The sequence below is a fragment of the Argentina anserina genome, chromosome 1 (genome assembly GCF_933775445.1).
Source record: "Argentina anserina chromosome 1, drPotAnse1.1, whole genome shotgun sequence".
In the NCBI taxonomy this organism is placed as follows: domain Eukaryota; kingdom Viridiplantae; phylum Streptophyta; class Magnoliopsida; order Rosales; family Rosaceae; genus Argentina; species Argentina anserina.
In genome coordinates, this window is record NC_065872.1 from 16041436 (window position 1) to 16057301 (window position 15866).

At 40.4% G+C, this 15866-nt stretch overlaps 1 protein-coding gene across 1 annotated transcript; it reads right to left on the reverse strand.

The window, feature by feature from the left end:
* Positions 1-883: 883 nt before the first annotated feature.
* Positions 884-8616, reverse strand: LOC126788753 (probable glucan 1,3-alpha-glucosidase). Its single transcript, XM_050514768.1, has 6 exons — positions 6995-8616; positions 4052-4325; positions 3841-3976; positions 2789-2999; positions 2476-2682; positions 884-1407 (listed from the first exon to the last, which is right to left on the reverse strand). Exons 1-6 carry the CDS (start codon positions 8558-8560, stop codon positions 1048-1050), a joined length of 2754 nt encoding a protein of 917 aa, XP_050370725.1. The 5' UTR covers positions 8561-8616; the 3' UTR covers positions 884-1047.
* Positions 8617-15866: the final 7250 nt, after the last annotated feature.

A 15866-nucleotide genomic window follows, 5' to 3' on the forward strand; every position in this document is an offset into this window, starting at 1 on the left:
CCATCCCGTGCCCACCCCTACCTAAACTTCCCTATCCTTAAACAGTCTGTAAGGCCGTTCTAGCTAGTCTTTCCATGGAATAGTCTCAGGGTCTTGCTAGTATACCACCTGTGTGTGTTGTCATAGAAGTCGAAGATCAATGTGCATAGGTTGCATGGGATTTTCGAAGTTTGACAAAGAGATTCCAGATGAAGTCTTTGGATTAACTTAACATTCAGCAATCTGCATCGATTCATCTGGGACGATCCTGATTGACTTGGTGCTGGTGCTTGTAACTTGACCAACGAAACTCAAGGTATATATATCAATAATATCATCAACAAGCAAAGGGAGAGGGTTTTCGGATCACTTGAAGTCTTGAACCCTTGGGGTGGTGGATGGTTTACTCCCAATATAACCAAATTTATAAAATCAGAGCCATCTACGTACCAATCTTAACCTTACTCATTAATGGAAGTCACAACTCATATTTCAAACGTTTGCCAACTTCTATGTGAGCTTCTATTCTGCAGCCATGATAAGAGACATTCAAATACTTGAAAAGTTCATTATAGTCACTTGAATCAACAGGAGTTGATCTAAACATGAAGAAAGTAGGACTGCTATTTTCTGCAAGAAATCATGTCATTCCCTTGCGTTTGGAGATCTATCAGTTTTCGCATCTCTGCGTCTGCATCTTATAGAAGAGCCAGCTGGGAACGTAGAGTTGACACTCTCCTTACCTTGAAAGGCCATGTCAAAGGAGCTCTTGCACTCGGTTTTACTAGACACTCGCAGGACATGGGATTTAAGGTAAAAGAATTCGAAATGTTTTTTCCCGGCACAAGTCTCATGTCAAAGGTCGGGCTTATGAGAAAGCACAACCAACAAAATGACACTATCATGGAGACTCTGGATCATGTATAAGCATTTAACTGCAAATGTATAGTAAATTAACATTTTCCTCCAATGTTACTAGTCTAAATAAATATCTCATGTTCAACCCAAAAAGAAGAGTCCATTGACCTGAGATTAGTGCAAGAGATGTAAGAAATCAACCGCTGGTTTCTAAAATATTTTGATGACCCAATCTTCTGCTATCCGGACATTAGGTTTTCGAATCGTCAACACTGTTGGTCCTTGCCTTGAATGAAGGAGAAGTGGCCCCTGTTCAATTTCAGCCTTTTCATTTGCCGGTTCAATTAGCACTCTCCTGTTACCAGTAGACAGTCCTTGAAGAATAATTCGCTCAATAAAACATTCTGAAGAAAATTGGGTGTTTTCAGGTGCCAGGTTAACAGATGTTAGCTTCCCATCTGCGAAAACAAAGCGACGATGGATATATGACCCTTGCTGAAACTCGAAGCTTTTGCCATCATCCACATAAAGTTCACCTTCAGCTGCCTGTGAACTATTCAGTGCTATCACCTACAACAAGCAAAAAAGAAAATTACAACCATACATCCAACCTGATTTCTGTTTTTCACACACAGACAAGCATTCACACGAGCATAACATGGCTGCGGCAACAAAGAACTAAAAAAAAAAGTTTTGGAACTTCAACAATTTTCTTGTCATTTCTGTTCACGCATCATCACAATTCTTACACAATACAAATCTGAAAATATAATAATAAAATGAACTGCTAACACTAGGATGACAATGACAAATCTAGACTATGAAAATTGAAATGCATATTCTCAATGGAAATAGATTCTCCAAGGATTTACAATAAGCCTAGGTAGCCAAGTCACAGTCTTACTAAACCATACACTTCAAAATAAATTTTTTTTTTAAGATACAATATTAATCGACAGTTAGTCTGCCCCAACTTAATATTGGGCCCAAAATTTCTTTGCAAAATTTCTCAACTTGTGTAAAGCAAGACATTGCTTCTAGGTCTGTATATCAAATGAAAATAGACCTTTAGAATTGCAATCTTCTTTATCTTTTGGTGTAATGGGAATGCAATCTTCAAGCATGTTTGCATATGCATTGAGCCTATGTGGCTTAGTCAGCAATCGGGAAAAACAACCAAAACAGAATTAGGACTATCTGACTTAGAAGTTATGCCTTCTCAATTATTCTTGCTAAATTAGCGCATTGAAAGTCTTGATACATATCGGCAGACAACAAAAACCTTGGCTTTTAATTCTCTTTTTATTTTTGAATGGCATTCACAGGTCCAGTTTGAATAATCAAGGTCTAATGCAAGTTGGACGAGTTTGCCCACATTTAAATGTAACATTGCCAAAAACCTTTCTTCTTTTACAAGTATTCATGATGGATGAAAACCTTTGATGAGGCATACTTGAGACAGGCTTGGATATAGACAATCATTAATCAGAGCCTTCTCAAAGCTTAAAGTGTATTAACAAAGAAATTAGAGAGAAAATCACACCAAAAATTTTGAATTGTATTTTTTAAGTTCTAAGCATGTCCAGACTGACTTTATGTATTATTAGGAAACTTCACTGAACTAGTTTAAAGGCATACCAGAGTGTATGGATCGTTCACCATCTGGGTGGAACTCCGACGAAATCGGTCTTTCCTTGGAATGATAGTCCCAGCCCTCTGGAATGCAGGAACACCCTCTTCATTAACATCCAGCTTATGGGTCTTACCTCCCCTGTAAGCTGCTCCCGTTTTCACCTCATACCATAATTCTTTTCCAGGCAAATAAACTGAAGCATGTTTTGCATGCTGGTACAAGGGAAAAAAAATCAGAAGTATCAGAGATAAATGAAAGAACATTAGGAAAAGGGAAACTAAACATAAAAGGATCCTAACTTTTAGGCTATAGTGATACCTCTGTATAGATCCCTTGAACCAAAAGGCTGTTTCCAATCATGAGAGCTTCATCATTTGTGAAAGTACCTTCCTCGGAAGGAAACTCCATCCACAATGGACGAGCTACTGGAACACCACTGGTGTTTGCGTCTCTGAACAATGTGTAAAAGTATGGAAGCAACATATAACGCATGTGTATAGCATCCCTTATACGTTCAGTATTTTTATCTCTGCAAGAAGACAAGGTAAAGAATGATGATGTAAGACATGGATAGAAGACAAGTACAAAAAGTAACTTCTAATATTGAACTATTGACTACATGAGGTAAAATATGGATTTTGTGCATCTAAACATTTGAAATTTCATACTTTCACAAGTTTCCAATTATCAAAGGAGAACATAGATTTTGTTCTTCATGTTCTTTTTTCTCTATATTTTCAACAAATAGATATTTCATGATTAAAGTTTCTATAAAACAACCTAATCCAAGCAATGGAAGTAACCACTTTTGAAACATCAACACTAATTTATTACTCAAAATGATGGAATGCAATACAACCATGTAATTTGGATAGACCACAATGAAAATCATCTGTACTCCAGCTAGCAGGTTTTGATCATATTGCATCACTATCACACTACCTACTCTTTATTATAGCTCCCATAACCATCTCAGAATTCTTGCCTAAAAGTTCTAACATTCCATTTGTTTTCCCTTTCCAAGGAAACATCAAATCAAAATAAGTTAAAACCCCTTGCAGAAATTTTGTTATGTATATAAATAAGAGATATAAGACACATTCCCTTGGCACCATTTGTAATAATTAAAGCTGGGAAGAACAAAATTGAATAGAACCATAACAAAGCATAGATTTAAAGCCATCTCAACTACTTGGGGACAGTATCAATTTTGAAAACTGTATGATGCAAATCAAACCTCGCAATGAACCTAAACAGTATGCTCGACTATAATAATTAAATTGGTGTATGAAGATTGTGAATGCAGATATGTGGCAGCATTCTGAAGTATATAGCAAACATACATACTCAAACAGTCGAGGAAGTCTTACCCAAACAACCATGGTTCTCGTCTTTTGGTGTCATGATGAGCATGAGCTCTAAAGAAAGGATAGTATGCTCCTAATTGATACCAACGAACTAATAACTCAGGTTCTGGATTGCCAAAAAACCCACCCACATCAGCACCTGTACAAACAATACATCCATTAGTACCTACAAAAAGACAAGCTTTGTATCAATAGGAGGTATATATCTTCTTACCAGAGAATGATACCCCGGTAAGACCAAGAGTCAAAACCATTGGAACTGAAACCCTAAGGTGTTCCCATTCAGCTGTATTATCTCCCGTCCATACTGCTCCATGTCTTTGACTTCCAGCAAATACTGCTCTTGATAATACAAACGGTCTATCCCTACCATCACCACGGTTAACAAGCCCATCTGCTGTGGCCATGTGAAAGTAGTAACCATAGGCGTTATGTACCTCCCGGTGTTCTGCATCTCCTCGATGTACAGCATCTCTAGGCATTGTGACCTGGTTATGGGAAATATTCATGAGATATTGAGATGTAGAGATGGTATGCAACAATAAAACAGAACATAAAGACAAAGCAAACCAAAAGGCACACACTCAGCCATCATGATTTTTCTTAACATTCAGCATCAGAAAAATGCAGTGCAGCACAGCACAAACTGAAAATTTCTTCTATTCTGTAAGGTTGAATCCCTTGTCAAGTGCTGAATTTCACTAATGATTTAAATAGGGAAAAAAGTCTAGCAGTTAAACCCTGAAATCAAGATGAATTAGAAGTAAATTACTGATTTACATTTTACAGTATCTGTATTAAGTCATGCTAAGTGTCGCATTTAGGTTGTGTAACAGTTTTACTTGAAAAGCTTTGGGTTGACTCCAAACTTTTCAGCCACCCAACCTGCCTGCATTTACCACCATAGGATATGTTGCTTTGGACTATTTGGCCAAGAGTATTTATTTAGACATACAGTGACCAGTTCCTGACAATTATAAGCGGTCTTGATTCATTATAACGCAAAATAGACCATAACTACATAGTAATGAGTGGGCAAGTCTTCCACCACTTCAGCCCAACTTAAGCAGATACTAAGAACAGGGTCTAAAGAATAAGCATATGCAAAATGAAAATAACTCGCAGGCGTGGTACTCATCACCATTTTCTATTGCAGGTTGCGGAGGCGTGGAGCTGGACTGCTATAGTAACATGTAAATGAGAACACACTATTACAGATAGACAGTAGTAAAACATGAAATAGTTTGGAAGAACAGAACGCAAGTCCATGAGTAATCCAGAATCCATGCTTTTTCTGCCTATGCCCACAATACTCAAAGTCGTAATAGATTTAAAAAAAAAACATTGTTTCTGCAAGTTAAATCCCTTCAAGATTAATTTTAATAAACTAGCTTAAATAAAGGAGTATCAATGCAAGCAGACTGACGTCTTGTCCATCCCACTCTCATGCAAGTTTACTGAATTTAGTTTGATCTTTAGATGCAAATCTTTATATAGACTTTTGACGGGAGAAAAATGTCCCTTGATTGACATTCAATCAAAGGGTACATACGCACACAAACATTTGCACATTTCCTGTTGTCACTATTGATAGATTTTAATGAAGAGTATAAGATCCTCTCTGGGAAAACAATGTTGGATGGAGTTATTTTTCTAATTGTTGACTCCACACATATCGACAATCATCCAAAACATCTCTGCACCAATACACTTGATTGGTATCATTTGCTTGACCCTTATTCACAGAAAGATTTTTTTTGATATAATAGAAAAAAAATTAACCTATCCTATATGATATACATTTAGTTGACTCATACTCTACATTCTGTCACGGGATAACTCAGGCGTTTATGACAGCCAGCTCTCAATATTCTTTGGTCAACTCATTCACTATCTTGACATTCCACCTCTGGTAAAAACAAAGAAAAGCCCTTCAATCTCTCTTTTTCAAAAGAAAATAGCAAACAAGGTTTTGATGTTTGTGTGAATGAAATCAAGGATATGCTAGTATTTTCTTGGATTTTCTTCCACTCAGGAAATGATGCTAAATCAAGAGTGACAAGTATGTCCTCTTCTCCTAACCATATTTGCAAAAATTCATGGGAAGATTCTTTGGCTTTCATATTGCAGTAGAGGGGATACAATTGAGAAAAAGAAAGATTTCACATCTAGTGTCTATATAAAAAAGCATTAATCTTCCCCATTAGCAACAAGACATAGGCATAGGAAGGTTCTTTGGCTTTCAATATTGCAGTAGAGGGGAGATATTTGAGTAAAAAAAAACAGGGTTGTAAAACAAGTGTCTATAGTAAAAGTTGCAAACAAAGTTCCCTGAAGATTCTAGCACCGTCTTTTCCTATAGGCCTAGATGATGCCAGCACCACACTAGTTAATTAAGCTGACAAGAACAGGAAATCTGATGGAGAAATAGAAGAATTGTAGAACTAGTGTCTAAGATTCCAACTGTAATCTACATCAAGGTCCTTGCAATTGTAATCTTGATGTCCTTGACTTCATGATCGCTCAAGTTCCTCCAAAACCCGAAGTCTTAAGGCTACAAGGAAGGCTGGAAGAAATAGCACCTCATTTTAGCATATATTTTGGTTCTCTATATATAGTTCATAACCCTCATATATCACCAGAGCTCAAAACTTATTCTAATGAGTTGATATAACAAACTTTGCACAATTTTATGCCACATAAATTAGGCTAGTAGTAGCAGAGATACTGAGATACCCTAACCTTTTCTTTACAAGGGTAATCTGAAATCTCAGTCAGTTTTCATGATGCTACAGAAAGAAATTTAAAATAAATAAATAAAATAAAGCAAAAGACAAGAATAAACAAAGAAGACATTAATTGAACTAATTATATGTGTCTTTACATTATGTTCACCCACATTTTCCTAATCATATGTAATATATAATACATGTGCATACAAACAACTGACATAAGATGTACATACATTGCAGACTGGAATCACTGTTTTCACTCATTGCAAAAATACATAATAAGTAATCAAAAACTGGTTAAAACCAACTTAGATTTCTTCTTAAACAAATTGACGAGTATGTCTATTAAAAAAAGCAAAATAAATTTTTCACAAAGAATTCTACTGTCAACAAAAGAGAAAAAGATAAGTGATTTAGTAACATACCTCAGGACCATTGAAGACGGAAGGCTCATTCATATCATTCCAGATGTACAAGGAAGGAGTTGACCCAACATAATTCTGAGTAGTGAACTTTGTAGCCCACCAGGACCTAACCTCAGGCCTCAACATATCCAAATACGATGATGAACCAGGCCAGCACCACCCATCATAATCATTCCCATTGGCATCCTTAACATAATAACCTTTTTCTGTGGCTTCCTTGTGCACAAAGTACAAGTCATCTCGCTTAATATGGGGGTCCACAATGGTAACCATATGCCTACCCTTAGCAGCCAACTTCCTCTGCATCTCCTCCGGGTGCGGGAAAAGCATCCGGTCCCACGTCAAATACCTCTTCCCATCCGTATGCTCAATATCAAGCCACAAAACATCATACGGAATATCATGCTCATCAAACTTGGCATCAACTTGCTCCACATCCTCCTCATCCCTATAATTCCACCTACATTGGTGATACGCCACCGCAAACAACTGCGGCATCGCTGGCGTGCCGGTCACGCTCGTGTACTGCCTCGCCACATCCTTCGGCCCTGGCCCCACAAAAAAGAAAGCATCCACCACGCCAGCCTCACTCATCCAAAACGTGTCGATCCTCCCCTCCTTGACAATGCCAGCCTCGCCGTCCCACCCATCGGCGAGCACATCAATCTGCATTTCGGCAGCATTCAGCCAAAAGAATCCCGAAGTCCCCCGGGCCTTGCCGTGGGAGATCATAAACGGGATCGAGCCGTAAAGCCCGAACGGCGAGTCATGAACGTACTCAAACACATCCAAGTTAAACAGCCTATAAGGCTCCGATTCCTCAACTCCAGGGCCTCTAGTAGGCTTCAATGCAAAGCTAGTAGCACGCTCAGGGATCCCATAGACATGATCAGCCCCGAAAAACGACACGTCGAAACTAATGGACTGAGGGCCGTATGGCCTCCGATCAGTATGACCTCTAAACCTCTCCTCCCAATCCTCACCTTCTCTCTTATTCTCTCTCAATTGCTCAAAATCAAACAAGCCATTAGAATTAACGGAAATTACACGATTACCCTTCGTCTCCCGGACGTAGACCTCGAACGGATCGTGCCTCAGCACAACCTCGTATCCGTCGGACAAGAACACGACCGAGGACGCGGCGCCGTCGATCGTCTCCGTCGAGAGCCGCTGCAGCCAGAGCTTCTTGGCGTCGAACTCGGGGAGAACGACGTCGGGGACCTCGAAGCGCTTCCGCGGCGGATCGAGCTCGTCGATCTTGAGGCGGAGGATCCCGCCGTGGTAGGCGGAGAGAGTGAGGATAAGGGGTTTGATCGGGTCGTCGTTATCTTGTTCTTCTGCGATTGGTTTGGCGACGAGCTTGGCGGTGAGGTCGCCATCGGAGATGGAGACGTCGTGGGCGGCGAGGGAGGAGGAGGAGGGCTTGCGGGAACGGGCGCGCTTGCAGAAAGGGGTTTGGTTACAGTTGCGGAACTCGTCTTTCTTCCATGAGAGGACTTGGGAGAGGTGACAGGTGAGGAGGAAGAGAAGGAGGAGAAGAGTGAGGTTCTTCATCTGGATCGTCATGGATTAGAGAAGGTCATAGTAGGGAAATGAGAGAGAAGAAGAAGCAGAAGGAGGAGGAGGAGACGACCCTGAAATGAAGAAGAGTCACAGTGTTGAAGTGTTTCTACTAAACTTTGTGGAATTCGGATCTAATCATTTGAGTCGGGTTTTCTTACCCGATCGAGAGGCAAAATACAAAAATAGTACTATACTAGCGGTTACACCCTCACTAATGCTATAGGCAGGGGTGCGCAGGGCATGGTTTCACCTTGCACCTTGTCCATGCGTGGGAAGCTTAAAGCAGGGAGTATGAGCGTAGGAACAAGACGGAGAACAAGTGCAGACCCGTGCGGAGCTATTAGCCTCGCTAGCAGTGAGGCTAGCCTCGGTGGCAGACAGGCAGATTAGCCTCGCTAGCATGCAGGGATATTAGCCTCACCAGAAACAGCGCAGGCAAACTGACTCGAAGGCAATACAAACTCAAGCAGGGATGACCCGAAGGCAACGCTGATCTATGCAGAAATATTAGCCTCGCCAGCAGCAGCAGTGGCGGAGGGCAGTGCAGGCAGATTAGTCTCACCAGGCAGTTGCAGACCGTGCAAGCAGTTAGCCTTGTCAGCAGGCGGTTGCGGGGATATTAGCCTCGTCAGCAGAGGCAGTTGCAGAGCAAGGATAATGGCAGTTACCTAGGCAGTTACATGGGCTTTATGGGAGGTTACTTGGCTGCTTAGTGGGCAGTTATCAAGGGCAGTTGGCGTATGATCAGAGGGAGGTTATCAGGGGCAGTTGGTGCACAATTTAAGGGGCAGTTGCATGCCTTGGCAAAGCATGCAAGCAGCCACATCGTCTTGACAGTTAATAAACCTAGTAGTGGGGGCTGTCCACTACACCTAGAATAATGGCATGCATGACATGTGTCCTAGGGAAGTTGGGAATGTCAACTTCCATGTTGATTAGTATGTTTAAATAGCTTGTAGGTTACTACATGAGACTTGAGGAGAAAGACTTGTAAAGGTCCATGCTAGAATTGTAGGATTGTACTTTGAATTCATCAATGAAAACGGAGCAATAGTTCAACAAATCGAGTGTGTGTGTTTGCATGATCCTAACTCCCGCACAATTGGGAAACACTTGTGTGTAGAGTGAGTTGGGAGTTAATCGCTCATAAAGGTAATTAGAACGTAGAGATTCCGCTGCGTAGAAGGAATGCTGGCTGCGATTGATCACCCTATCACCATCATAGGTAGAAAGCAGGCGAGAAAAATTAACTTGCGCACGGTGGGCATATATTGCACGTGATACCTGTGACACTAGCCTTTGCCTTATCAGAACTTGTTCTCAAAACTTGTATTCATTCCTTGTGTCCATGCTTCAAGCTGTTCAAAAACTAAAAAAGTAAATTTAGGAGATCCCTTTTTTATGCGGAAACCTACGTCTTTTTCGAAGTGATCTCAAGGAGTGAAACCTAGGTTTCGATGGCTAGCGACAGTGGCGTTATAGGGCCCAGATTGTGTCGATGAAGTGGCACCAGCAAGGGTGATGGGCTTCAGGGTTGTTCCCTGGTCTGGTGACCGCCTATCCTAATTTGGCGATTTTGATCGCAAAGGCTGTTTGTTGGTTCAGCGAGGACCTCGTTTGGGTGTGAATCAGTGCTAGAAAGAGATCGAGCAACCACCTGGCTTAAACTCGTCGACTTCGGTTGGGCAGCTAGCTTCTGGGGCAGTTTGTTGCCAGTGAGCATTGCAAATGCCAACCTTGGTTGGAAGATGTGGTCCTTTGTGGTGACAGATGCTAGTAAAGGTATGGTGCCGGAGGTGGCTTCCTTGGGGCATTTTTGGGGCCACTAGGGATGGCATTATTTGGGGAAGTATGGCTCTTTTGGGTTGAAATTTGGTGATGTGGGGCTACTAGGCCCAATGCTTGTGATATGGTGGCTTGCCCAAGGGACAAGAACAATTTAGATTAGTTTTCTAGACTAGTGTTGTGCTTCTATAAGTCGTATATTATTATTATTTTTATTTTATATTTTCTTTTCAAAATATAGTTCTTAAAAAAAATTGTCTTATGCTATGTACTAAGTATGGGTTTCGGCTCAAGATCTATTATCTGTTACACGACAACAACAAAGGAGTATGTAATGGTTATTCAGGCTTTAGTCTATAAAATCAAGTGATTTGCTATAAAAAATGGTCATGCTAGTATTAACAAATTGAAATCCTCTCATGCATGGTTCTCTCCTAATACTACCTCATGAATGGATCTTGCCCATCCAATTCTGATGCATCATTATGCATAGTCACGACATATTTTAAGTTAAAAATATTAAATATCACATCCGGTCTATTAATAATCTATCTATCTATCTCTCTCTCTCTAATGCCCAACTAAGATATTAAAAATCAAAACCAAACTTTGTCTTGTTTTTAAAACTAAAAATGTCAAAAGCTCGTAATCTAGTTCTCGTAACATTACAAAAACCGACCAGTCTTTCTCACAAAACATAAACCCAATACATTTACTGCTTGTTTATTTTCAATGTAAACTCTTTCCTCTGATCCTCATTACAAATTCATATTCTTATAAATCATTCATTTCTTCGTTTGAATTAATAGAATTCTTCATTCCATCTTAATGTTCTCCTTGAGTCCTTGTATTTTTTAACTTCAACTCAACTCTCTTTGGTGAAAAAGAAATTAACATGAAAACTTTGTGCAGTAAGGCACTCGTCAAGCAAATTCAACTCCAACCAAATCTGATTGAACTACAACCAAGCAAAGATTTCACTAATCCGGTCACATTCAAGACTATCATTTTTAGAAATTTTGCACCACCCCAACGTCTTGAGCCCTTTTATTCAACATGTGAAATAAAGATTAAGTTTGTGGAAATAAGGGCTGCTGAGATTCCCTGAAATCCAGCCAGAACACCAAGAAGAGGGAGCTGAAGTATAAGAACCAAGATTTGTGAAGTGTGTAACTTAAACTCTAGCCTCCATATCTCAGGAAATAAGAAAATAACTTTGAGGTGTGTGTGCTTCAGAAGGTTGACTTTAGGCATATAGCCATTATAGCCTTAGTACGAAGGTTCTTTTGCTTCGATATTTAATATCTTTATTCTTATGTTTATCTGATTTCAGAGCTAATCTTCAAATGTATTGAGGATCCCGATAAAATTGTAGTTGATGGCATCATCAATGCCGGATGACGAAACTTTGCAGAGCATCCAGTTTTGCATAATCATCTTCATCAAAGAACTACTGTCTCTAACACACTCCAGTGTTGGCCCCTCTACTTCCTATACTTCCTTTCAAATAATCAAAGGAACCATCGAGCTTTCTTTGATGAAGAATGTGTTCTATGCAAGATTGGATGAGAATATGGTTCAACACGTCCACCTAAAGACCAACCAGTTTAAAAAGCAAAATATCATTGATGAGAGATATAAAAAAAGTACCTCTAGGTCAATCCCAACTATTACACCAAATCCAATATTGTATCAACCCCAAAATCACATATTCAATAGTTTGTTAAGTCTAATTACAATTATGATTCAATACCCAATACTCTAATATTATAGAAAGAAGCAAAATTGGGATTTTTGCCTCCATTTTTTTAAGAATAAAATAGTTACATTAACCGACCAGAAAAGCATATACATCATAAGTTGTCTTGAACCTAAGTAATATAGGTGCTAATAATGCCACCCAGAACAAGTATCAATCCAATGACATGTATCCTTCATTATAAATTACGCACAAATAAACCTAAAGTACCAATGATGAACCGAACAGTCTATTAAACCCCAATAGAAGATACTACCATCACCTAGGACCTCAATTGGTGTGCAACAAATAGTATCCAGAGTAAATTAAAGAGACTCACCCCCGCATAGCTTAGGTGAGGGACACTAAGATCTAAACGACCCCCTTGCTCTTGTTAGGACTAACCTTCTTGCAATTAGACCCGGAGGAGAGCTTCATCCACGGAGCCAAAGGGTCCAGCTTCTTACTTGGTTTGGGCACTTTTTTCTTACTCCCCAACAAACGCCCGCCTTTCTTCTTCTTCGCTTGTCTTTCTTCTTCTTCTTCTTCTGGAAAGCTATCGGTGATTCCAAATCAGATTATGAAAAACCTAAAGCCTCCAGCCGCAAAACTGGGACACGACCACCCAATATGGTCTTGATCTTTTTGGGTGATGGAGAAGCTATCCCCGCTCTGCCTCTCTTTTGAGACTACTTCTCTGGTGACTCCACCGTACCCTGAGCACCACCAAAATCATTACCAGAAAACAACAATGCCAATATTAGCTAGAGCAGGTGAACCTCCATGCTCCCCATCACCAACCAGAGTACTATGATTCCCCATAACTGGACTATCAACTGCATCCAAATCCCTATCTAATTTTCGAGCAATCCAGCGTGTCTTCCTCACAGAAAGCCCTGATGGTGAAACCCTAGATGATGTAGGTGTCGTCCTACAAACGAAGAAATTCAAATTGCAGCAACAACTCCACCCTTGGTTCCAAAACAATCTAACATTCCAATTGGATGGTCTTTTCGAATGTAGTGCTTTATCAGCAAGCAATTGCAACCCCTACGAAACTCTTTCTTGTGATAATCCAAAAAATCACCAAGAAAATTTCCAATCAATGTGAAGTTTCCCGGACCTTCACCCAAACCGGGAACTGATCCAATGGGACGGCCGGGATCCGAGTAATATCATCATACGGAACCCAAACCACCAGCGCCCTTTCATAGCACCAGACACCACCCTTCAAAACCTTGCTCCGATCAGTGGCGACATCAAAGGAAGCCATAAAGACGTTTTCACCTCTTTCTTGAACCCTAAACGCACGGGAAACAAGTTAAGTGCGATGAAAGTTGTTGAGTCAATAATACGATGAGTGAGAGGATGACCAAGGAGGAATAACTGATTTGCCCAGCGAACAGAGCCACCGCCGAGCTTTCCCAGATCTGGTTTTGGACCGCCGCTTGCCTTAGAAGCAAGGGCTAAGGTCCAAGCAAAACTTGCAGCCATAGCATCGATGGATGACCTGATGAGGGCGCCTGTGAAAAGAATTTGATAAATGAAGAGGGTAGGGGACTGAGCAGATTGTGAAGGAGGCAAAAAAGCCATGGCTAGTATCCTACAGTTGTGATTAAACCTCAAACACCATAACTAATAGGTTTTTTTTAAGAACGGATAATTATTGTTTCTAAACACAACTAACCTGAAAAACCCCATGAAAAACCCAAAAGCCCTTAGAGCATCTGCACCCATAAATTGCATTTGCTCAAGCAAATGGTAGGGCCAGAAGCCAATTTTGCTTCAAGCAAATCGATTTCATATTTTGCTCAAGCAAATCGATTTTTTCACACACTCATTTACAATTTGCTTGAGCAATACAATAATTAATTTTTTTTACCAGATATATTTACAACCAATAATAATGTGCCACGTGTCATTATCGACTCGATATTATTCAAAATTTCCGATAAGATTTTCGACTAGTAGAGAATTGACACGTGTCACTGTCAGCAAAATAATTGGACCAAATTTCTGATAAGATTTTCGACCAATTTGCTATAAAAACGTCTAATATCACTCATTATAACTCATCCTTCAATCTAAACACTTAGCAACATTTCCTTGTTCATCACTCTGATGAATCCTTTCAGCTTCCATAATTTTTTCAGGCGGAGACAACGTCAACAAGAAGAGGATGACGATATGGAGCAATCATTCGTGAATCAGGTGGTCATGGCGGAAGCACAACACGATGATGAATCAACACGACCAAGCAGTTCACGTCGCGGTAAAAAACCGAATAAGCCACGTCAAAGGCTATCTAGGGGACACAATCTCATGGAAGATTACTTCATCGAACGTCCAATTTTCGACGCTCAAGACTTTCGTCGGAGGTACAGGATGAGCAGAGACCGATTCAACATTATCATGACGGACCTCTGCAACCACGACATGTCTTGGCATCAAAGAGAAGACGCCACTGGTTTGCTAGGGCTACTTCCCCAACAAAAGATGACCGGGGCTCTACGAATGCTAGCGTACAGGTCAGCCGCAGATCAGTGTACTGAAATTACAAGGATGGGGGAATCGACTACCCTGAAATGTATGAAGGAGTTTTGCAGCCAAGTTGTTCATCTTTATGGTCCAAGATACCTCCGCAATCCAACACCGGCAGACCTCACGCGACTACTAGCTAAAGCAGAACGCCGAGGTTTTTCAGGTATGATTGGAAGCATCAACTGCATGCATTGGGAGTGGAAGAACTGCCCAACCGCCTATCAAGGGGCATACTCAGGCCGAAAGGGTCGCCCAACGGTTATCCTAGAGGCAGTGGCCTCGTATGATACGTGGATATGGCACAGTTTTTTTGGCTGTCCTGGAGCTAAAAATGACATTAATGTGCTCCACCTATCGAATGTGTTCTCAGAGATCCTTGCCGGAAGAGGCCCAACTGTCGTCTACGAAGTCCACGGACAGAGGTACACCACAGCTTATTATCTGGCTGACGGAATATATCCAAGGTACTCTACATTTGTCAAAACAATTTCCAATCCCCAGACGCCGCAAGATAAGCTCTTTGAAAAGAAACAAGAGGCATACCGGAAAGATGTGGAGAGGGCATTTGGCATCTTGCAATCTCGATGGGCAATTATACGTCATAGTTGTACATTGCACCACAAATCGGTAATGACTACCATCATGTTAGCTTGCATTATATTGCATAACATGATTGTTGAGGAAGAGTATGTGGATGATGAGGATGATGATGAGGAAGAAGAAGAAGAAGACTTGCAAAACCCATCGAGGGCTTTCCGGGTTTATGATGGGCCGGTGAATGCACAAGGGAATCGAGTTCTTTTTGAGCCAATCAGTAGAGATGGAGCTAATATACAACGGTTTCACGACCGTGTTGCCGATCTCGAATCCGCTTACATCCATCGAGAGCTCCAGAAAGACTTGGTGAAACACATTTGGAGAGTGGAAACCGGTGAAATACTTTAAATATGTTTTATTGTGTGTTTTCATGATGTTTGTGTTTAATTATTAAGCTTGTGTTTAATTTCAGTATGTGTTTTAATTTAATGTGTATTTCAATTTCAACTTAATAAATAAATTGCATTTTATTTCTCGAAAAATTTAAATTACATAAAATGACGAGCCAAGCCCAGATTTATTCTTAGTACAATACTATAACTACTATGGAAAAAGCACGCGATTTGGGTGATAACAATCCGAATACGTTTCATCGGTAGGTTGATCTTGACTAGCTTCTCCTTCATTAAGGATTGCTAGTTTCCTCTT

What these genes read in the sequence shown, in the direction of transcription:
- LOC126788753 (XM_050514768.1), bottom strand. Translation starts at nt 8,560, where the DNA reads ATGACGATCCAGATGAAGAACCTCACTCTTCTCCTCCTTCTCTTCCTC. An exon ending in CGAGAACCATGGTTGTTTGG is followed by an intron (nt 3,000 to 3,840) that starts GTAAGACTTCCT and finishes GTCTTCTTGCAG; the next exon opens with AGATAAAAATACTGAACGTA. An exon ending in TTCAAGGGATCTATACAGAG is followed by an intron (nt 2,683 to 2,788) that starts GTATCACTATAG and finishes CCCTTGTACCAG; the next exon opens with CATGCAAAACATGCTTCAGT.